The following is a 23,796-nucleotide window of genomic DNA, read 5'->3' as shown; positions in this document are numbered from 1 at the left end:
TAGGTATACTACTGTCAGCTGAGGCTTCATCACAACTCACAATGCATTGTGATGTAGATTGGGCAACTTGTCCGATGACAAGGAAGTTAGTCAGTGGTTTTGTAGTGAAGCTAGGAGATTCTTTGATCTCTTTGAAATCGAAGAAGTAGAATAACATTTCAAGGAGTTTAACAGAGGCAGAATATAGAAGCATGGCAACTATTGTGACAGAGATAGTCTGGTTAGTAGAATTGTTCAAGGAGCTGAATTTTGATGTAGATTTGCTAGTAAAGCTATTATGTGATAGTAAGACAGCAATTCAGATAGCATCAAATCCCATATACCATGAACGAACTAAGCACATAGAAACTGATTGTCACTTCATTAGAGAGAAGATGCAGGAGGGTCTTATTCAAACAGTTCATGTACCATCAAATCTGCAGCTAGCTGACATTCTCACAAAAGGACTTGGTAAATCACAACATGATTTCTTATTGTCCAAGCTGGGAATGTTCAATCTCTTCTCATTACACAGCTTGAGGGGGAGTGTTATGAGGAATAATGCCATGGGTTAGTCAGACGATTGGTTAGTGGTAACTATATTTAATTATGTGAGTTAGTTGTTATACAGCGGCAGAATATAGAAGCATGGCAACTATATTTAAAAATGAAATTCTCTGATATTTTCCCTTCTTCTCTGTTTCACTCTTCTCTCTCGATCTAGAAACTTCAATGGCTGCGTCTCAACAAGTTTAAATTAAGCAAATATTCTTCGAAATTTTCTATTACAGTGGAGAATCAAGAAAGGGAAGGGAGAAGGTGATAGTAAAAAATCGAATCCATACATATTATGTAAAAAACTCACATTGGTACCATTGCACTATACACGCTAATAAATAAGTGACAAATACATATTTTTAGTCGCTCCCTATAAATAATCGATAAAATATATATTTTGTTTTGTATATATATGTATTATATACATATAATATACACAATTTATATATTTTTTGACAAATACTATTAGTTTTGATCGATAGTTCAATTTTGTAGTCTGCCTCTAATAATTGGGCAAGTTCATTTGGTTCCTCAATTTACAGAATTAGAAACCACTGGTCCACTTCAGAAAACCCAACCCGAACTCATCAAAAAACAAAGGGAAGAACTAATCGAAGCACCCCCTCACTCAACCGCTTAAACTAAAAGTAACCAGCAGATGTAATATATATATATATATATATATATATATGTAAAATATATGTATTATCGTGTATAATTAATGTATAATCTTTGTATACCAGCTAGAAAAAATAAACAATGAATTTGGAGGGATAGGAAACACAAGGTCCAAATCATTAGTAAACAAGAGGGTGTGCTTTGGTTGGGCTTCTGAATTACCTCTGGTTTGTGCTGATCCAACCCAACTATGATAAGTTCATGTGGAAACCCAACTTCGATAGGGCTAGGCGGCCTAATGGGCCCAAGCATCCACCTTCAATTTCTGTCTTTTCTTCTGAAAATATCAAGGGATTTTTACCTTCATATACACTATTTGAAACCTTATTACCCTCCCTAATTAAGTTTCAATTTAATTACATGGTCATATACAGTTTATCAATTATGTACAAATAAGTTTTAAATGAGTATCCCTTTATATTAGGAATTGAATAAGGAATATCAATTATTTTCTTATCCTTTTATACTTGCCCACTCTCTCTCTCCGTCTCTCTCTGTCTTTCTCTCTCTCTCTCTCTCTCTCTCTCTCTCTCTCTCTCTCTCTCTCCGTCTCTTTACTCTCCTTCTCTGTTTTTCCCCAATTTTTCTTCATTTGATGTTCTCTATTTTTATGCTTTCTTGTTGTATAGAGTTTTAATAGAATTCATCAATGGATTTCAATCGTTTTAACTTAGAAATTTTCTTTCATATTGCACAATTGGTGTTCAAATTGAAATTGTCAATCAATAAATTTTGAAGGTGTTTGACTCTCCACCATTGACAACCATTAAAAAGCTTTGAATCTTTGAAATCGAATTTGATTTTTCGAAAACCATTATTTATTTAGAATGAGTGTTGTTGCAAATAATTGGGAATATTATTTAGAGTTTCTCAATTTTGAGGGTATTTTGGTGAAGAGTAGACTTGATTTTGGCTGAATTTCAGATTGAAATTCGAAGAAGTCGAAGAAGAAGAATAAGAAGAAGAAGAAGAAGAAGAAGAAGAAGAAGATATGGCATACAATACACTTATGAAATTGTAGTAAAGTTATATTATAATTGTATGTAAATTGTATTTTGTTGTAGTATATATATATATATATATATATATATATATATATATATATATATATATATATATATATATATATTTTATTTGAATGTTGTATGAAAGTTGAAAAATAGTTGTATAATGTATGAATCGTTGTATAAAATTTATATTTAAGTTATCAATACTATCTTTTTACATAAATTTGTTGATAATGGATCGGGTTGCACGCCACAACAATATTGGATCGGGTTGCATGCCGCAATAATATTGGATCGGGTTGCACACCGCAATAATATAGCGCTTGGGTTGAAGGATCCCCTCCGGAGTCTGCACACCCCCAGTGAGCGCAAATGACTATATATATATATATATATATATATATATATATATGTGTGTGTGTGTGTGTGTGTGTGGATCGGGCTGCACGCTGCAACGGGTATTGTACATCGTTGAGTGATTGAGTGTGCTGAGCATTGAGCATAGTGAAAAAGGATGCGAGACAGTGACATTGAGTACTCTGAGAGTGTGAGTACATGAGCTCATCATCGAGATACATTTCATTTGACATGCGTACTTGAGATACATGCATAAAGGAGCATTTCCTTCCGCTACTCGGTTTTGGGGACATTTATGATTTTACCTGTATCTTGACATGTAGGCATAGAGAAGTACTTCCCTCATGCTACCTGAAAATAAAACATCTCACTATTTGTTGAAATGAGTTTTGGGAAAAATCACAGTTTTCGAACTTACTCGTATTTTGGCTTTTTCGATAAAAGATTTGGATTTTCACTGAGATACTTGAAAAGAAATGCCTATTTTTCTGGAACTGTGAACGAACTGAGACTTTTATTCTGAGATACTCTTTTGTGACGTGTATATACTGTTATGAACTATTGTGGAATATTGATGTTGGACCCGACCTTTCTGTTAGCTCGTCATTACTTTCAACCTAAGATTAGGTTTGTTACTTATTGAGTATATGACGTCGGTTGTACTCATACTACACTTCTGCACCTTGTGTGCAGATATTGGTTGCTGATGTTGCTGTGTTCGATGGGAGCTGGATTGAAGAAGTACCTGCGTTCCGGCTGTAGCTGCCTCTTGTTCGTGGTAGCTTTAGATCTGTAAAACTCTGTTTATGTACTATTCAAATAGACTATGTATTTATTTCATTTTCGCTTTGTAAACTTTATTCTTAGAAGCTCATGATTTGTACTACCAGTTCTTGGGGAATATATTAGATTCAGATATTTCTTTACTTAATTGATTTATTAATTGTTATTGGAATTGGTTAGTGGTTAATTGGCTTACCTAGCGGGCTGGGTTAGGTGCCATAACGACTAGTCGGATTTTAGGTCGTGACAAGGTGGTATCATAGCTCTAGGTTCATAGACTCTACAAGTCATAAGCAAGTGTCTAGTAGAGTCTTGCGGATCGGTATGATGACGTCCATACCTATCTTCGAGAGGCTACATGACATTTAGGATATACTTCCCATCTTTCTTTCCTTATCGTGCAGCATTGATTCAACTTGAAGCGTAACTCTTTGAATTCCTTCCACGCATTCGTATACATATGTGAGCACTCATAATCGGTTGTGCGCAGGCGGCTTGTGATTCTATGAACGAGGTTCGAGATGTGTATTCTTTGTTTTGGTGGTGGGTCAGTCTGGAGGACTTGAGTCAATGGTTAGACCAGACCTTGAGCTCAGTATCTTCAGTGGTAACTTGTATGATGTGACTATGTGGCTCGATGAGCGGTGAAATGGCTATGTGGTGAGTATGATGTGACTGCGAGATGTGTTCGGATAGTTCGAATGTGACGAGAAGAGTTTACTTGAGATCTATCAAGGACTATGTGGTGTTTAATTTATGTCTTGATTTGGCGTATGGTCTCGAGTTATGGGTGTGTTGTGTTGTTTAGTTGTGGAGTAAAGTAGATTCTCATGTCTTGTTGATGAGTTAAGAATCAAAAGGATTAAGTGATTGCATAGTAGTCGTGACTGTGGAAGGATATAGAGGGATATCGGTTTGAGGCAGAGCAGGCAGGTTATCTCCTGCGAGGTGTCCTAAGGTTTTGTGGTCCTTATGATGTTTTGTAGAGAGTTCTCTTTTACCAGTGAATGATATATGTTGCAATTTGAGTTTGGATCGCTTGTGGAAGTTGGCTTGACTATTACAAGGGTGCATGCGAGATTTGCAGACGATTTGAGGTATTATATGGTTTGTGTTACATGGGCTTGCAAAGGATTTAGTTAAGTTTCAGTGCAGGATTCTGGAAGTAATAGAGTATGGGTATCGTGATGTTATCGACTATTTTGTTCTATGGCTTTGAGCTAAGTGGGGGAGTCTGCTATCGACGAGTTATTTGCACGGTTATGTGTCGTATTGGTTTCAGTTTGGGGTATACTGGTGAATTAGTTATGACTTGTAGAGGTCGAGATCGAGGATGACTCAGGTAAAGGAATTTTTGGATACAGGTTATATTACGCTCTATGGGTATATGGGAATCATAAAATAATTCAGTGGTTATTCGCGAAGGATATAGGGTACATGGAGTAGGAATTTGCTCGATTGCTTAGGAGTATAGCCTGCTCCCTTGGGTGCTGGTGTACTAATGGGGAACACGTCATTCGGTCCATTTGATCAGTTCAATTGAGATTTGAGTAGAGTGGATGAATCTCGAGAATGGTTCTAATGGATTCAAGAATTATATGTAGAAATTGAGAATTTTGGATTGGTATATGGCTAGGATCTGATATTTGCATGGGATGGTGTCGAGACTTGTGGTATTTTTATATCATGGTGGATTATGCATTTCAGTATTAAGGAGGTGAAGGAAACAGTTTTAGGTTTACATAAGGTCTCTTTAGAGTGGGTATCTCGGTTGTGGTGCTTTGGGGTGCTTATTAGGGAAGTTAGCGGCTTATGGGCCCTTAGGGCGTGGTGGTTTTATACTAGGGCCTCTTGTGTGGTGAATTTTGGTTAAGGATCGTGGTGCTCCAGCAAGGAGAAGAATCAACTTAAAGGCAATTTGGAAGGGACTTAGAGAAATAGGACAGCGTGGTAGTAGGTTGGGTTAGCACAGTAATGGGTATGATCGGTTCTTTGGGTACTTATGACGTGGTAGGACTCTACAGATGTTTCATGGTAATGCTCTTGGATTTTAGCAACCTACGTGGTTGGGTTGAGTTAGAGAGATTCGGTTCAGATAGCTTGGTTGTGTGCAAATGGGTTTCGAAGAGTGTCATAATGTGGAGATTTTATATCTGAATAACATAGCATCCGGGGGAACCCACATTCTCTAAAGTTCACAAATTGTTTTTCCTGAAAAATTGGGAATACTTCCATAATCCAAACACAGAAGGCGAAAGGAAAGCCAAGTATAGTATAACTGTCCTTCTCTTTATCTTTCTCTTTCTCATTCTCATTGTCTGAAGTATTTTGTTTGGGCTTCAAGAAGCTCTTCAATGATTTTAGTAACTTTTTATAACAAAGAGAGCCCCAATTGAAAGAAGAGCAGAGTTCATCGTCATCTACGATTTTCATTACCCGCTCAGACACATTCCGATTCTTGCGCTTCCCCATCAACACAATTTCAACAAAATAAATTGTTGCCAACTTCACCACATCGTCATGGCTGCCTACAAATGATGCAATTGTACCATATGAGTGACTAGTAATAAAATGCCACAAATCGACTAACTCGATTCTATCCTTTCCAGGGAAGTAGACTTTCGAAAGCCTATTCTCTCTTTCACGTAAAACTTTGAAGTCCACTGAAGAAGAACATTTCAACCCAGTAATTATCTGGAATGCTTTACGTGTAAATTTCACTTCATGATCAAAAACCTTGAATGTCATTGAATGCGAGTCATTGCTTATAATTTCTGAAAGCAACACACAATGAATAAATCTACCATAGAACTTCACACCTTGTAATCGGAAAAAGTTTTCGGAAATACCATCCCTCAACTTCTTCCATTGCGTGTTCGACAAGAAACTTTTTATTGTTTCCTTATACTGAAAATCTCCTTTCCAATAGCTCATCGAATTATGCCAATCATCAAACTCGAAAACACGATTTCCTTCCATTAGCACACTACAAAGAAGGAAATAGAACGTAAACATTAGGACTATTTTTCTGAAATGTCCTTAATATTTAAATTACAAAACTAAAATCCAGGACTTAAGTAGATGCATCTTTAATAGAAGAACAGTAAACTAAAATTAGCTTACAAATTCTTAGGACTATTTTTCTGAAATATCCTTAATAATTAAACTACAAAACTAAAATCCAGAACCTAAGTAGATGCATCTTTAATAGAAGAACAATAAAGTAAAATTAGCTTACAAATTCTTAGGACTATTTTTCTGAAATGTCCTTAATATTTAAACTAAAAAACTAAAATTCAGGACCTAATTAGATGCATCTTTAATAGAAGAACAATTAACTAAAATTAGCTTACAAATTCTTAGGACTATTTTTCTAAAATGTCCTTAATATTTAAACTAAAAAACTAAAATCTAGGACCTAATTAGATGCATCTTTAATAGAAGCACAATTAATTAAACTTAGCTTACAAATTCTTAGGACTATTTTTCTGAAATGTCCTTAATATTTAAACTAAAAAACTAAAATCCAGGACCTAATTAGATGCATCTTTAATAGAAGTACAATTAACTAAAATTAGCTTACAAATTCGTAGGACTATTTTTCTGAAATGTCCTTAATATTTAAACTAAAATCCAGGACCTAATTAGATGCATCTTTAATAGAAGCACAGTTAACTAAAATTTCTAAACATAGTTAGCTTATAAATTTTTAGGACTATTTTTCTGAAATGTCCTTACATAATCAATATATTGATTGAACCACAAACACATTTCAATACCAAAAGGTTCTCAATAACTTTCTCACAAAATCTGCACCTTATTCCTCAGTGAATCAAGTTATAATCATTATTTTGGATATTTCACACATACTTGATAACAAATATAGCATTGATCACGATTAGAGATATACAAAAAGAAAAATGCATAAAAGCAAAATCGAAAATATACCAGTACGTTGGTTCGCTGCAGAGAAGATGACAAATGAGAAGAGATTAAGTTGGACAAAGTATACGTAAAAAATTATTATGGGCTGGGCAGGAGCGATATTGAGGGAGCGAAATTTTGCTTAGCAAATTTTGGCTCTGAACTTCAATCGAGAGAAGAGAGTTGTATGCAGGAACTATATTGAGGGAGCGAAATTTTGCCTATAAAATTTTGGCTCTGAACTTAAATGAGAGAAGCGTATAAAGGAGGGTATAAAGGAAGAGTATAAAGGAAGGGTTTGGGAATAAAAGAAATAGAAGAAAGGGTAAAAATATCTTTTCATATTAATTTTAATAGAGTAGTGACTATTTTTTCTCAACATTAGAATTGGTGAATAAAAAATAAACACCACCTTATTTAGTGGCTACCACACACCATTTTTACCAGTATTTTTATAGTCTAAAAAGCCTATTCAGTACAACTCCATAGATTGTGTCAGATCTAACATTATGCTAGGAGTACCATTTAATTTGATAATAATACTTGTAACAGTACATTTATGAAAATAGTATGAGCTAGTCAGTTTTCGGACTGGTAATTGAAAATAGCCAGTGTTTGCAAAGTCATTGAAAAATAGCCACTATTTTGCTGCAACACGGAAAGTTCCAGCATAATATACTGGAGATTGATGCATCTGTGTATGAAGTTCCAGCATATTATGCTGGAACTCCAACACATGGAAAGTTCCAGCATAATATACTGGAGATTGGAGCACATGTGTATGAACTTCCAGCATATATACTGGAACTCCATCATAATATACTGGAGTTCCAGCATAATATACTCGAACTCAGTATATTATACTTGAACTCCAGTATATTATGCGATTCCAGTATATTATGCTGGAAGTTCACATGTAAAAAATTCGAACTCTAGTATATTATGCTAGAATATTTTTCGGATTTTGAACTGTGTTTTCATTCAGATTTATCTTTACATGAAAAATGGGTAAATTTTAATTACTTTTGAAACTGTGACTTTACCACTTGTAAATCTGGCCATTTTTGAATTTCAGTCATTTATGTATTGTATCTTTTACATAAAACAAAGTACAATTAGAATTATTTTAACAAAAAATGATTTGGCTATAATGCGCGCTGCTTTGTGTAAACCATGTGATACACCCAAAAAAAGTTCCCTTAGTTTAGTTGTTGCTACAATTCTTTTCTGGTAACGATGTTCAAGTTTCCACTAAAAAAAGGGTAAATATGATTCTTTTTCTTATTTATTTATGTTAACTAGGGAATATCTAAACGACATCCTCCAGTTTTGAATCTATTATGTTTGTCCTCTATATTTGAAAACGGTTTCCTAGTTATCATTTTCATATTTCCTACATCGTTTCTCGTTTAAGAGATACAAATATTAGCAAGCTTTATTTTTGTGATACGAATTCTCGTGGAAAACTACATCGTCATGCTGCTAAATCTTTTTTTTTTTTGCAAAATATTGTGGATATCTTTTTCCAATTTAAATAGATAACTATTGTTCATCTAAATCGGTTTCAAACTAGTTTCAAATTAAAAATATAATTATTATAACATATTACAATATGTTATAGGATGAACGCAAGATGACACAGATATGAGCAAAGCTCCACTGGCAAATTTAAAGGTCTAGGAAATGTAGGGTTAGTGGCCATATTCTATTAGATAAAAGGGATCTTTTGGCTGTATTATCCTTGAGATACTGAAATCCAGCTTATTACTCGATGTCCAAATTCCATCCAAACAACCTATTAGGAACTCTATACCTTTTTCTTTGCTTTCTTTTATAATCTCTATGTATATTAGGCGGATCTAAAACTTTTAAAACATGAGTGTACCATTAAAGAAAGGGAGATAAATTCAATCATGTTTCTTTGAATAAACAACTCAATATTCAACCAATTACACAATTCAATCTTTTTAGAGCATACGTGGAGAGATTCTATCCATCTTACAAATTACTACATCTTACCGCTTATAGATAAGTAGTAGAAATAAGTCTTTTGGAAGAAGCTAAGTAGGCTGAAGGTCGAAAGTAAGGGGACCTTTTCCTAAAGTTGGCGAAAACAGAAAGTTATAGAGAAAAGAAAAAGAAAGAGAGAAAGGGTGGTGGATGAGGAGGGGTTTTTACTATTTTAGTTGAGAGTTGCCTTTGGATAAATGATATGGGTGTGAGTTTGTTGAGGTGTTTATAATTGCAGAACTATAATCTAGACTTTTTTTTTTGATTTATTATATATTTTACTCAGGGACGGAGCTAGCATAGGATTTGCGGTTCGACCGAAATCAATAACTTTGGTGCAAATCTTGTATCTATCTTAAAAAATCCATTGAATATGAATAAAATGTTAATTTAGAATCCAGTAACATAAACGAACTAGAATCTCGAACCCACAAACTCTAACTCCTTTCTCTCAAGCAGCAGATTCTGAGTTTTTTTTGTCCATTCCTGTCACAGACAATGCACTGGTTGATCACAGTGGTAGTTCTCCCATTATGGTTAAACTAGTTGAAAGTTCACCTGCTACTTATCATGCTTCAGTTCACAGAGAGTCAGCAGTTGCTCCTTATCCTGTAGAATCACCAGTGCCATTCACACCAGCTGCTACTCCTACAACAAGCATTAGGAGCATTGATGCACCACCTACTGCAGTTAGGAGATCCTCCATGCCAACCAAGACACCAGGCTGGCTTCATGGTTTTGTGCACCAAGTGCCTACAGGAATGCCTTCTGGAGACTCTACTGCAGGCTCAGCTTCCCTATATCCTATTTCATCATATATGTCCTATACTTCATTGTCAGCCTCCTACTTCAAGTCTGTGTGCAACTTTTCAGCAGTCAAAGAACCAAATTCTTATGCAGAGGCCATGCATAATCCTAAGTGGATTGAGGCTATGGATCAAGAACTGAAGGCCCTGAATGACAACTACTCTTGGAGCATGATGGATCTGCCAGTAGGAAAAAGGACAATAGGTTGCAAGTGGGTCTTTAAGGTCAAGTATAATGCCAAAGGTGAGGTGGAAAGATACAAGGCAAGGCTGGTGGCCAAGGGCTACACGCGACAGGAAGGCCTTGATTATCAGAAAATCTTCTCCCATGTGGTCAAGATGGTGATTGTACGAGCAGTTTTATCAGTGACTGCTATGCATGGATGGAAGCTTCATTAGATGGATGTATTCAATGCCTTCTTGCAAGGAGATTTAGTGGAGGATGTATATATGATTCCACCACCTGGCCTTGTTAGCCAGGGGGAGTCCCATCAGGTATGCAAGCTTCAAAAGTCCCTATATGGCCTCAAGCAAGCCTCTAGGCAATGGAATTTCAAACTCTGTGAGGCCTTAACTGCTTCTTGTTTTGTCACAAGCCTTCGTGATTATTCTCTCTTCACTTAGCACTTTGCCCATGATCGGGTCATTGTGCTAGTGTATGTTGATGATCTTCTGATCACTGGATCCAATCCTACCTTGATAGAGGCTGCTAAACTCATGCTGCAACAACATTTCAAGATCAAGGACCTGGGGCAGATGAAGTACTTCCTTAGTCTTGAAATTTCTAGAAGCAAACATGGAATTCTAGTTTGTCAAAGGAAGTTTGCTCTTGACTTGATCAGTGATCTTGGTCTAGTTGGATCTAAGCCAGCAGGCACACTACTAGTGTGGATTTTGATGAAGGAGGAACATGCAGTGCCTACCAGGATGAACTGTTGTCTGATCCCACCAGTTATTAGCAGCTGGTAGGAAAGCTGCTATATCTCGCTATGACCAGACCAGACATAGCTTATGCTGTGCAGAATTTGAGTCAGTTCATGAACAAACCAAAGAAGTCTCATATGGAAGGGGCCCTAAGGGTGGTAAGGTATCTGAAGAACGCACCACGGATAGGTATACTACTGTCAGCTGAGGCTTCATCACAACTCACAATGCATTGTGATGTAGATTGGGCAACTTGTCCGATGACAAGGAAGTTAGTCAGTGGTTTTGTAGTGAAGCTAGGAGATTCTTTGATCTCTTTGAAATCGAAGAAGTAGAATAACATTTCAAGGAGTTCAACAGAGGCAGAATATAGAAGCATGGCAACTATTGTGACAGAGATAGTCTGGTTAGTAGAATTGTTCAAGGAGCTGAATTTTGATGTAGATTTGCTAGTAAAGCTATTATGTGATAGTAAGACAGCAATTCAGATAGCATCAAATCCCATATACCATGAACGAACTAAGCACATAGAAACTGATTGTCACTTCATTAGAGAGAAGATGCAGGAGGGTCTTATTCAAACAGTTCATGTACCATCAAATCTGCAGCTAGCTGACATTCTCACAAAAGGACTTGGTAAATCACAACATGATTTCTTATTGTCCAAGCTGGGAATGTTCAATCTCTTCTCATTACACAGCTTGAGGGGGAGTGTTATGAGGAATAATGCCATGGGTTAGTCAGACGATTGGTTAGTGGTAACTATATTTAATTATGTGAGTTAGTTGTTATACAGCGGCAGAATATAGAAGCATGGCAACTATATTTAAAAATGAAATTCTCTGATATTTTCCCTTCTTCTCTGTTTCACTCTTCTCTCTCGATCTAGAAACTTCAATGGCTGCGTCTCAACAAGTTTAAATTAAGCAAATATTCTTCGAAATTTTCTATTACAGTGGAGAATCAAGAAAGGGAAGGGAGAAGGTGATAGTAAAAAATCGAATCCATACATATTATGTAAAAAACTCACATTGGTACCATTGCACTATACACGCTAATAAATAAGTGACAAATACATATTTTTAGTCGCTCCCTATAAATAATCGATAAAATATATATTTTGTTTTGTATATATATGTATTATATACATATAATATACACAATTTATATATTTTTTGACAAATACTATTAGTTTTGATCGATAGTTCAATTTTGTAGTCTGCCTCTAATAATTGGGCAAGTTCATTTGGTTCCTCAATTTACAGAATTAGAAACCACTGGTCCACTTCAGAAAACCCAACCCGAACTCATCAAAAAACAAAGGGAAGAACTAATCGAAGCACCCCCTCACTCAACCGCTTAAACTAAAAATAACCAGCAGATGTAATATATATATATATATATATATATATATATATATAGTAAAATATATGTATTATCGTGTATAATTAATGTATAATCTTTGTATACCGGCTAGAAAAAATAAACAATGAATTTGGAGGGATAGGAAACACAAGGTCCAAATCATTAGTAAACAAGAGGGTGTGCTTTGGTTGGGCTTCTGAATTACCTCTGGTTTGTGCTGATCCAACCCAACTATGATAAGTTCATGTGGAAACCCAACTTCGATAGGGCTAGGCGGCCTAATGGGCCCAAGCATCCACCTTCAATTTCTGTCTTTTCTTCTGAAAATATCAAGGGATTTTTACCTTCATATACACTATTTGAAACCTTATTACCCTCCCTAATTAAGTTTCAATTTAATTACATGGTCATATACAGTTTATCAATTATGTACAAATAAGTTTTAAATGAGTATCCCTTTATATTAGGAATTGAATAAGGAATATCAATTATTTTCTTATCCTTTTATACTTGCCCACTCTCTCTCTCCGTCTCTCTCTGTCTTTCTCTCTCTCTCTCTCTCTCTCTCTCTCTCTCACTCCGTCTCCTTACTCTCCTTCTCTGTTTTTCCCCAATTTTTCTTCATTTGATGTTCTCTATTTTTATGCTTTCTTGTTGTATAGAGTTTTAATAGAATTCATCAATGGATTTCAATCGTTTTAACTTAGAAATTTTCTTTCATATTGCACAATTGGTGTTCAAATTGAAATTGTCAATCAATAAATTTTGAAGGTGTTTGACTCTCCACCATTGACAACCATTAAAAAGCTTTGAATCTTTGAAATCGAATTTGATTTTTCGAAAACCATTATTTATTTAGAATGAGTGTTGTTGCAAATAATTGGGAATATTATTTAGAGTTTCTCAATTTTGAGGGTATTTTGGTGAAGAGTAGACTTGATTTTGGCTGAATTTCAGATTGAAATTCGAAGAAGTCGAAGAAGAAGAATAAGAAGAAGAAGAAGAAGAAGAAGAAGAAGAAGATATGGCATACAATACACTTATGAAATTGTAGTAAAGTTATATTATAATTGTATGTAAATTGTATTTTGTTGTAGTTATATATATATATATATATATATATATATATATATATATATATATATATATATATATATATATATATATATATATATATATATTTTATTTGAATGTTGTATGAAAGTTGAAAAATAGTTGTATAATGTATGAATCGTTGTATAAAATTTATATTTAAGTTATCAATACTATCTTTTTACATAAATTTGTTGATAATGGATCGGGTTGCACGCCACAACAATATTGGATCGGGTTGCATGCCGCAATAATATTGGATCGGGTTGCACACCGCAATAATATAGCGCTTGGGTTGAAGGATCCCCTCCGGAGTCTGCACACCCCCAGTGAGCGCAAATGACTATATATATATATATATATATATATATATATGTGTGTGTGTGTGTGTGTGTGGATCGGGCTGCACGCTGCAACGGGTATTGTACATCGTTGAGTGATTGAGTGTGCTGAGCATTGAGCATAGTGAAAAAGGATGCGAGACAGTGACATTGAGTACTCTGAGAGTGTGAGTACATGAGCTCATCATCGAGATACATTTCATTTGACATGCGTACTTGAGATACATGCATAAAGGAGCATTTCCTTCCGCTACTCGGTTTTGGGGACATTTATGATTTTACCTGTATCTTGACATGTAGGCATAGAGAAGTACTTCCCTCATGCTACCTGAAAATAAAACATCTCACTATTTGTTGAAATGAGTTTTGGGAAAAATCACAGTTTTCGAACTTACTCGTATTTTGGCTTTTTCGATAAAAGATTTGGATTTTCACTGAGATACTTGAAAAGAAATGCCTATTTTTCTGGAACTGTGAACGAACTGAGACTTTTATTCTGAGATACTCTTTTGTTACGTGTATATACTGTTATGAACTGTTGTGGAATATTGATGTTGGACCCGACCTTTCTGTTAGCTCGTCATTACTTTCAACCTAAGATTAGGTTTGTTACTTATTGAGTATATGACGTCGGTTGTACTCATACTACACTTCTGCACCTTGTGTGCAGATATTGGTTGCTGATGTTGCTGTGTTCGATGGGAGCTGGATTGAAGAAGTACCTGCGTTCCGGCTGTAGCTGCCTCTTGTTCGTGGTAGCTTTAGATCTGTAAAACTCTGTTTATGTACTATTCAAATAGACTATGTATTTATTTCATTTTCGCTTTGTAAACTTTATTCTTAGAAGCTCATGATTTGTACTACCAGTTCTTGGGGAATATATTAGATTCAGATATTTCTTTACTTAATTGATTTATTAATTGTTATTGGAATTGGTTAGTGGTTAATTGGCTTACCTAGCGGGCTGGGTTAGGTGCCATAACGACTAGTCGGATTTTAGGTCGTGACAAGGTGGTATCATAGCTCTAGGTTCATAGACTCTACAAGTCATAAGCAAGTGTCTAGTAGAGTCTTGCGGATCGGTATGATGACGTCCATACCTATCTTCGAGAGGCTACATGACATTTAGGATATACTTCCCATCTTTCTTTCCTTATCGTGCAGCATTGATTCAACTTGAAGCGTAACTCTTTGAATTCCTTCCACGCATTCGTATACATATGTGAGCACTCATAATCGGTTGTGCGCAGGCGGCTTGTGATTCTATGAACGAGGTTCGAGATGTGTATTCTTTGTTTTGGTGGTGGGTCAGTCTGGAGGACTTGAGTCAATGGTTAGACCAGACCTTGAGCTCAGTATCTTCAGTGGTAACTTGTATGATGTGACTATGTGGCTCGATGAGCGGTGAAATGGCTATGTGGTGAGTATGATGTGACTGCGAGATGTGTTCGGATAGTTCGAATGTGACGAGAAGAGTTTACTTGAGATCTATCAAGGACTATGTGGTGTTTAATTTATGTCTTGATTTGGCGTATGGTCTCGAGTTATGGGTGTGTTGTGTTGTTTAGTTGTGGAGTAAAGTAGATTCTCATGTCTTGTTGATGAGTTAAGAATCAAAAGGATTAAGTGATTGCATAGTAGTCGTGACTGTGGAAGGATATAGAGGGATATCGGTTTGAGGCAGAGCAGGCAGGTTATCTCCTGCGAGGTGTCCTAAGGTTTTGTGGTCCTTATGATGTTTTGTAGAGAGTTCTCTTTTACCAGTGAATGATATATGTTGCAATTTGAGTTTGGATCGCTTGTGGAAGTTGGCTTGACTATTACAAGGGTGCATGCGAGATTTGCAGACGATTTGAGGTATTATATGGTTTGTGTTACATGGGCTTGCGAAGGATTTAGTTAAGTTTCAGTGCAGGATTCTGGAAGTAATAGAGTATGGGTATCGTGATGTTATCGACTATTTTGTTCTATGGCTTTGAGCTAAGTGGGGGAGTCTGCTATCGACGAGTTATTTGCACGGTTATGTGTCGTATTGGTTTCAGTTTGGGGTATACTGGTGAATTAGTTATGACTTGTAGAGGTCGAGATCGAGGATGACTCAGGTAAAGGAATTTTTGGATACAGGTTATATTACGCTCTATGGGTATATGGGAATCATAAAATAATTCAGTGGTTATTCGCGAAGGATATAGGGTACATGGAGTAGGAATTTGCTCGATTGCTTAGGAGTATAGCCTGCTCCCTTGGGTGCTGGTGTACTAATGGGGAACACGTCATTCGGTCCATTTGATCAGTTCAATTGAGATTTGAGTAGAGTGGATGAATCTCGAGAATGGTTCTAATGGATTCAAGAATTATATGTAGAAATTGAGAATTTTGGATTGGTATATGGCTAGGATCTGATATTTGCATGGGATGGTGTCGAGACTTGTGGTATTTTTATATCATGGTGGATTATGCATTTCAGTATTAAGGAGGTGAAGGAAACAGTTTTAGGTTTACATAAGGTCTCTTTAGAGTGGGTATCTCGGTTGTGGTGCTTTGGGGTGCTTATTAGGGAAGTTAGCGGCTTATGGGCCCTTAGGGCGTGGTGGTTTTATACTAGGGCCTCTTGTGTGGTGAATTTTGGTTAAGGATCGTGGTGCTCCAGCAAGGAGAAGAATCAACTTAAAGGCAATTTGGAAGGGACTTAGAGAAATAGGACAGCGTGGTAGTAGGTTGGGTTAGCACAGTAATGGGTATGATCGGTTCTTTGGGTACTTATGACGTGGTAGGACTCTACAGATGTTTCATGGTAATGCTCTTGGATTTTAGCAACCTACGTGGTTGGGTTGAGTTAGAGAGATTCGGTTCAGATAGCTTGGTTGTGTGCAAATGGGTTTCGAAGAGTGTCATAATGTGGAGATTTTATATCTGAATAACATAGCATCCGGGGGAACCCACATTCTCTAAAGTTCACAAATTGTTTTTCCTGAAAAATTGGGAATACTTCCATAATCCAAACACAGAAGGCGAAAGGAAAGCCAAGTATAGTATAACTGTCCTTCTCTTTATCTTTCTCTTTCTCATTCTCATTGTCTGAAGTATTTTGTTTGGGCTTCAAGAAGCTCTTCAATGATTTTAGTAACTTTTTATAACAAAGAGAGCCCCAATTGAAAGAAGAGCAGAGTTCATCGTCATCTACGATTTTCATTACCCGCTCAGACACATTCCGATTCTTGCGCTTCCCCATCAACACAATTTCAACAAAATAAATTGTTGCCAACTTCACCACATCGTCATGGCTGCCTACAAATGATGCAATTGTACCATATGAGTGACTAGTAATAAAATGCCACAAATCGACTAACTCGATTCTATCCTTTCCAGGGAAGTAGACTTTCGAAAGCCTATTCTCTCTTTCACGTAAAACTTTGAAGTCCACTGAAGAAGAACATTTCAACCCAGTAATTATCTGGAATGCTTTACGTGTAAATTTCACTTCATGATCAAAAACCTTGAATGTCATTGAATGCGAGTCATTGCTTATAATTTCTGAAAGCAACACACAATGAATAAATCTACCATAGAACTTCACACCTTGTAATCGGAAAAAGTTTTCGGAAATACCATCCCTCAACTTCTTCCATTGCGTGTTCGACAAGAAACTTTTTATTGTTTCCTTATACTGAAAATCTCCTTTCCAATAGCTCATCGAATTATGCCAATCATCAAACTCGAAAACACGATTTCCTTCCATTAGCACACTACAAAGAAGGAAATAGAACGTAAACATTAGGACTATTTTTCTGAAATGTCCTTAATATTTAAATTACAAAACTAAAATCCAGGACTTAAGTAGATGCATCTTTAATAGAAGAACAGTAAACTAAAATTAGCTTACAAATTCTTAGGACTATTTTTCTGAAATATCCTTAATAATTAAACTACAAAACTAAAATCCAGAACCTAAGTAGATGCATCTTTAATAGAAGAACAATAAAGTAAAATTAGCTTACAAATTCTTAGGACTATTTTTCTGAAATGTCCTTAATATTTAAACTAAAAAACTAAAATTCAGGACCTAATTAGATGCATCTTTAATAGAAGAACAATTAACTAAAATTAGCTTACAAATTCTTAGGACTATTTTTCTAAAATGTCCTTAATATTTAAACTAAAAAACTAAAATCTAGGACCTAATTAGATGCATCTTTAATAGAAGCACAATTAATTAAACTTAGCTTACAAATTCTTAGGACTATTTTTCTGAAATGTCCTTAATATTTAAACTAAAAAACTAAAATCCAGGACCTAATTAGATGCATCTTTAATAGAAGTACAATTAACTAAAATTAGCTTACAAATTCGTAGGACTATTTTTCTGAAATGTCCTTAATATTTAAACTAAAATCCAGGACCTAATTAGATGCATCTTTAATAGAAGCACAGTTAACTAAAATTTCTAAACATAGTTAGCTTATAAATTTTTAGGACTATTTTTCTGAAATGTCCTTACATAATCAATATATTGATTGAACCACAAACACATTTCAATACCAAAAGGTTCTCAATAACTTTCTCACAAAATCTGCACCTTATTCCTCAGTGAATCAAGTTATAATCATTATTTTGGATATTTCACACATACTTGATAACAAATATAGCATTGATCACGATTAGAGATATACAAAAAGAAAAATGCATAAAAGCAAAATCGAAAATATACCAGTACGTTGGTTCGCTGCAGAGAAGATGACAAATGAGAAGAGATTAAGTTGGACAAAGTATACGTAAAAAATTATTATGGGCTGGGCAGGAGCGATATTGAGGGAGCGAAATTTTGCTTAGCAAATTTTGGCTCTGAACTTCAATCGAGAGAAGAGAGTTGTATGCAGGAACTATATTGAGGGAGCGAAATTTTGCCTATAAAATTTTGGCTCTGAACTTAAATGAGAGAAGCGTATAAAGGAGGGTATAAAGGAAGAGTATAAAGGAAGGGTTTGGGAATAAAAGAAATAGAAGAAAGGGTAAAAATATCTTTTCATATTAATTTTAATAGAGTAGTGACTATTTTTTCTCAACATTAGAATTGGTGAATAAAAAATAAACACCACCTTATTTAGTGGCTACCACACACCATTTTTACCAGTATTTTTATAGTCTAAAAAGCCTATTCAGTACAACTCCATAGATTGTGTCAGATCTAACATTATGCTAGGAGTACCATTTAATTTGATAATAATACTTGTAACAGTACATTTATGAAAATAGTATGAGCTAGTCAGTTTTCGGACTGGTAATTGAAAATAGCCAGTGTTTGCAAAGTCATTGAAAAATAGCCACTATTTTGCTGCAACACGGAAAGTTCCAGCATAATATACTGGAGATTGATGCATCTGTGTATGAAGTTCCAGCATATTATGCTGGAACTCCAACACATGGAAAGTTCCAGCATAATATACTGGAGATTGGAGCACATGTGTATGAACTTCCAGCATATATACTGGAACTCCATCATAATATACTGGAGTTCCAGCATAATATACTCGAACTCAGTATATTATACTTGAACTCCAGTATATTATGCGATTCCAGTATATTATGCTGGAAGTTCACATGTAAAAAATTCGAACTCTAGTATATTATGCTAGAATATTTTTCGGATTTTGAACTGTGTTTTCATTCAGATTTATCTTTACATGAAAAATGGGTAAATTTTAATTACTTTTGAAACTGTGACTTTACCACTTGTAAATCTGGCCATTTTTGAATTTCAGTCATTTATGTATTGTATCTTTTACATAAAACAAAGTACAATTAGAATTATTTTAACAAAAAATGATTTGGCTATAATGCGCGCTGCTTTGTGTAAACCATGTGATACACCCAAAAAAAGTTCCCTTAGTTTAGTTGTTGCTACAATTCTTTTCTGGTAACGATGTTCAAGTTTCCACTAAAAAAAGGGTAAATATGATTCTTTTTCTTATTTATTTATGTTAACTAGGGAATATCTAAACGGCATCCTCCAGTTTTGAATCTATTATGTTTGTCCTCTATATTTGAAAACGGTTTCCTAGTTATCATTTTCATATTTCCTACATCGTTTCTCGTTTAAGAGATACAAATATTAGCAAGCTTTATTTTTGTGATACGAATTCTCGTGGAAAACTACATCGTCATGCTGCTAAATCTTTTTTTTTTTTGCAAAATATTGTGGATATCTTTTTCCAATTTAAATAGATAACTATTGTTCATCTAAATCGGTTTCAAACTAGTTTCAAATTAAAAATATAATTATTATAACATATTACAATATGTTATAGGATGAACGCAAGATGACACAGATATGAGCAAAGCTCCACTGGCAAATTTAAAGGTCTAGGAAATGTAGGGTTAGTGGCCATATTCTATTAGATAAAAGGGATCTTTTGGCTGTATTATCCTTGAGATACTGAAATCCAGCTTATTACTCGATGTCCAAATTCCATCCAAACAACCTATTAGGAACTCTATACCTTTTTCTTTGCTTTCTTTTATAATCTCTATGTATATTAGGCGGATCTAAAACTTTTAAAACATGAGTGTACCATTAAAGAAAGGGAGATAAATTCAATCATGTTTCTTTGAATAAACAACTCAATATTCAACCAAATACACAATTCAATATTTTTAGAGCATACGTGGAGAGATTCTATCAATCTTACAAATTATTACATCTTACCGCTTATAGATAAGTAGTAGAAATAAGTCTTTTGGAAGAAGCTAAGTAGGCCGAAGGTCGAAAGTAAGGGGACCTTTTCCTAAAGTTGGCGAAAACAGAAAGTTATAGAGAAAAGAAAAAGAAAGAGAGAAAGGGTGGTGGATGAGGAGGGGTTTTTACTATTTTAGTTGAGAGTTGCCTTTGGATAAATGATATGGGTGTGAGTTTGTTGAGGTGTTTATAATTGCAGAACTATAATCTAGACTTTTTTTTTTGATTTATTATATATTTTACTCAGGACGGAGCTAGCATAGGATTTGTGGTTCGACCGAAATCAATAACTTTGGTACAAATCTTGTATCTATCTTAAAAAATCCATTGAATATGAATAAAATGTTAATTTAGAATCCAGTAACATAAACGAACTAGAATCTCGAACCCACAAACTCTAACTCCTTTCTCTCAAGCAGCAGATTCTGAGTTTTTTTTGTCCATTCCTGTCACAGACAATGCACTGGTTGATCACAGTGGTAGTTCTCCCATTATGGTTAAACTAGTTGAAAGTTCACCTGCTACTCATCATGCTTCAGTTCACAGAGAGTCAGCAGTTGCTCCTTATCCTGTAGAATCACCAGTGCCATTCACACCAGCTGCTACTCCTACAACAAGCATTAGGAGCATTGATGCACCACCTACTGCAGTTAGGAGATCCTCCATGCCAACCAAGACACCAGGCTGGCTTCATGGTTTTGTGCACCAAGTGCCTACAGGAATGCCTTCTGGAGACTCTACTGCAGGCTCAGCTTCCCTATATCCTATTTCATCATATATGTCCTATACTTCATTGTCAGCCTCCTACTTCAAGTCTGTGTGCAACTTTTCAGCAGTCAAAGAACCAAATTCTTATGCAGAGGCCATGCATAATCCTAAGTGGATTGAGGCTATGGATCAAGAACTGAAGGCCCTGAATGACAACAACGCTTGGAGCATGATGAATCTGCCAGTAGGAAAAAGGACAATAGGTTGCAAGTGGGTCTTTAAGGTCAAGTATAATGCCAAAGGTGAGGTGGAAAGATACAAGGCAAGGCTGGTGGCCAAGGGCTACACGCGACAGGAAGGCCTTGATTATCAGAAAACCTTCTCCCATGTGGTCAAGATGGTGATTGTACGAGCAGTTTTATCAGTGGCTGCTATGCATGGATGGAAGCTTCATTAGATGGATGTATTCAATGCTTTCTTGCAAGGAGATTTGGTGGAGGATGTATATATGATTCCACCACCTGGCCTTGTTATCCAGAGGGAGTCCCATCAGGTATGCAAGCTTCAAAAGTCCCTATATGGCCTCAAGCAAACCTCTAGGCAATGGAATCTCAAACTCTGTGAGGCCTTAACAACTTCTGGTTTTGTCCAAAGCCTTCATGATTATTCTCTCTTCACTTTGCACTCTGGCCATGATCAGGTCCTTGTGCTAGTGTATGTTGATGATCTTCTGACCACTGGATCTAATCCTACCATGGTAGAGGCTGCTAAACTCATGCTGCAACAACATTTCAAGATCAAGGAACTGGGGCAGATGAAGTACTTCCTTGGTCTTGAAATTGCTAGAAGCAAACAGGGAATTCTAGTTCGTCAAAGAAAGTTTGCTCTTGACTTGATCAGTGATCTTGGTCTAGCTGGATCTAAACCAGCACGTACACCACTGGAGGCGAATCAAAGGCTTACTAGTGTGGAGTTTGATAAAGGAGGAACCTGTAGTACCTACCATGATGAACTGTTGTCTGATCCCACCAGTAGGGGTGTTTATGGTTTGGTTTGGGTCGGTTTTTCCCTAAAAAGAAACCAAACAAAGTAAGTCGATTTTTTAAATATTGGAACCAAACCAAACCAATTAAGTTAATTTTTTATCGATTCAGTTTTTGTCGGGTTTTGTCAGCTTTTCAGTTTTTTCGGTTATTATCGATTTTTTCTTAAATATGAAACATACACTACCAAACGCATATTCCAGCAATTACATTTTCAACGTAACACTATCAAACTAATTGTTCTTTGAGAAATTTATCATTTAACAAGATATATTGATGATAATTGACTCAAATAGTGATGAATAATTTAAGTATTCAATTAAAAATCGATTATTTTTAACATGAAATAAATTTTTATACTTAGCAAAACAAAACTACCAATCAAACTAGAAGGCAAATGATTAGATTATTATAATAGCAAAGAACTAGACTAAAAATACAAATGACTAATATGTACCATAAAATTTCAAAAACTTTATATACAAATATATATATATATATATATATATATATATATATATATATATATAATAATTTTATATAGCTACTTTTATAGTCTGTTTGGTTCGTTTTTTTGGTTATTTTTTTATTAAAACCAAAACCAAACCAAATTTGATCGGTTTTTAAAATTTAAAACCAAAATCAAACCAAACCTAAAAAGTATCAATTTTTTAGTCGGTTTGGTTCGATTTTTCGGATTTTTATGAACACCTCCACCCACCAGTTATCAATAGCTGGTAGAAAAGCTGCTATATCTCACTATGACTAGACCAGACATAGCTTATGATGTGCTGAATTTGAGTCAGTTCATGAACAAACCAAAGAAGTCTCATATGGAAGTGGCTCTAAGGGTGGTAAGGTATCTAAAGAATGCACCATGGCTAGGTATACTATTGTTAGCTGAGGCTTCATCATAACTCATAGTGCATTGTGATACAGATTGGGCAACTTGTCCGATGACAAGGAAGTAAGTCAGTGGTTTTATAGTGAAGCTGGGAGATTCTTTGATCTCTTGGAAATCGAAGAAGCAGAACACCATTTTAAGGAATTCAGCAGAGGCAGAATATAGAAGCATGGCAAATGTTGTGGCAGAGATAGTCTGGTTAGTAGGATTGTTCAAGGAGCTGATTTTTTATGTAGATTTGCTAGTAAAGCTATTTTGTGATAGTAAGGCAGCAATTCAAATAGCAGTAAATCCCATATACCATGAACGGGCTAAGCACATAGAAACTGATTGTCACTTCATTAGAGAGAAGGTGTATGAGGGTCTCATTCAAACAATTCATGTGCCATCAAATCTGCAGCTAGCTGACATTCTCACAAAAGGGCTTGGTAAATCACAACATGATTTCTTATTGTCCAAGCTGGGAGTGTTCAATCTCTTCTCACTACACAACTTAAGGGGGAGTGTTAGGAGGAATAATGACGTGGGTTAGTCAGACGATTGATTAGTGATAACTATAGTTAATTATGTGAATTAGTTGTTAG

The 23,796-nt window shown here is 35.5% G+C and overlaps 1 protein-coding gene across 1 annotated transcript; it reads left to right on the top strand.

Moving 5' to 3' along the window:
- The first annotated feature begins 10,501 nt into the window (after window positions 1-10,501).
- Window positions 10,502-11,071, top strand: LOC138896351 (uncharacterized mitochondrial protein AtMg00810-like). The gene is made up of 2 exons (XM_070181152.1): window positions 10,502-10,597; window positions 10,727-11,071. Exons 1-2 carry the CDS (start codon window positions 10,502-10,504, stop codon window positions 11,069-11,071), a joined length of 441 nt encoding a protein of 146 aa, XP_070037253.1.
- The last annotated feature ends 12,725 nt before the right edge of the window (window positions 11,072-23,796 follow it).

Source organism: Nicotiana tomentosiformis, chromosome 7 (genome assembly GCF_000390325.3).
Source record: "Nicotiana tomentosiformis chromosome 7, ASM39032v3, whole genome shotgun sequence".
NCBI classification, from domain to species: Eukaryota; Viridiplantae; Streptophyta; class Magnoliopsida; order Solanales; family Solanaceae; genus Nicotiana; species Nicotiana tomentosiformis.
This window is presented reverse-complemented; position numbering and strand designations above follow the sequence as displayed.

Coding starts and splice junctions, on each gene's coding strand:
- LOC138896351 (XM_070181152.1), top strand. CDS start 10,502: ATGGATGTATTCAATGCCTTCTTGCAAGGAGATTTAGTGGAGGATGTA. Junction 10,598..10,726: donor GCCAGGGGGAGTCCCATCAG/GTATGCAAGCTT, acceptor CTCTTCACTTAG/CACTTTGCCCATGATCGGGT.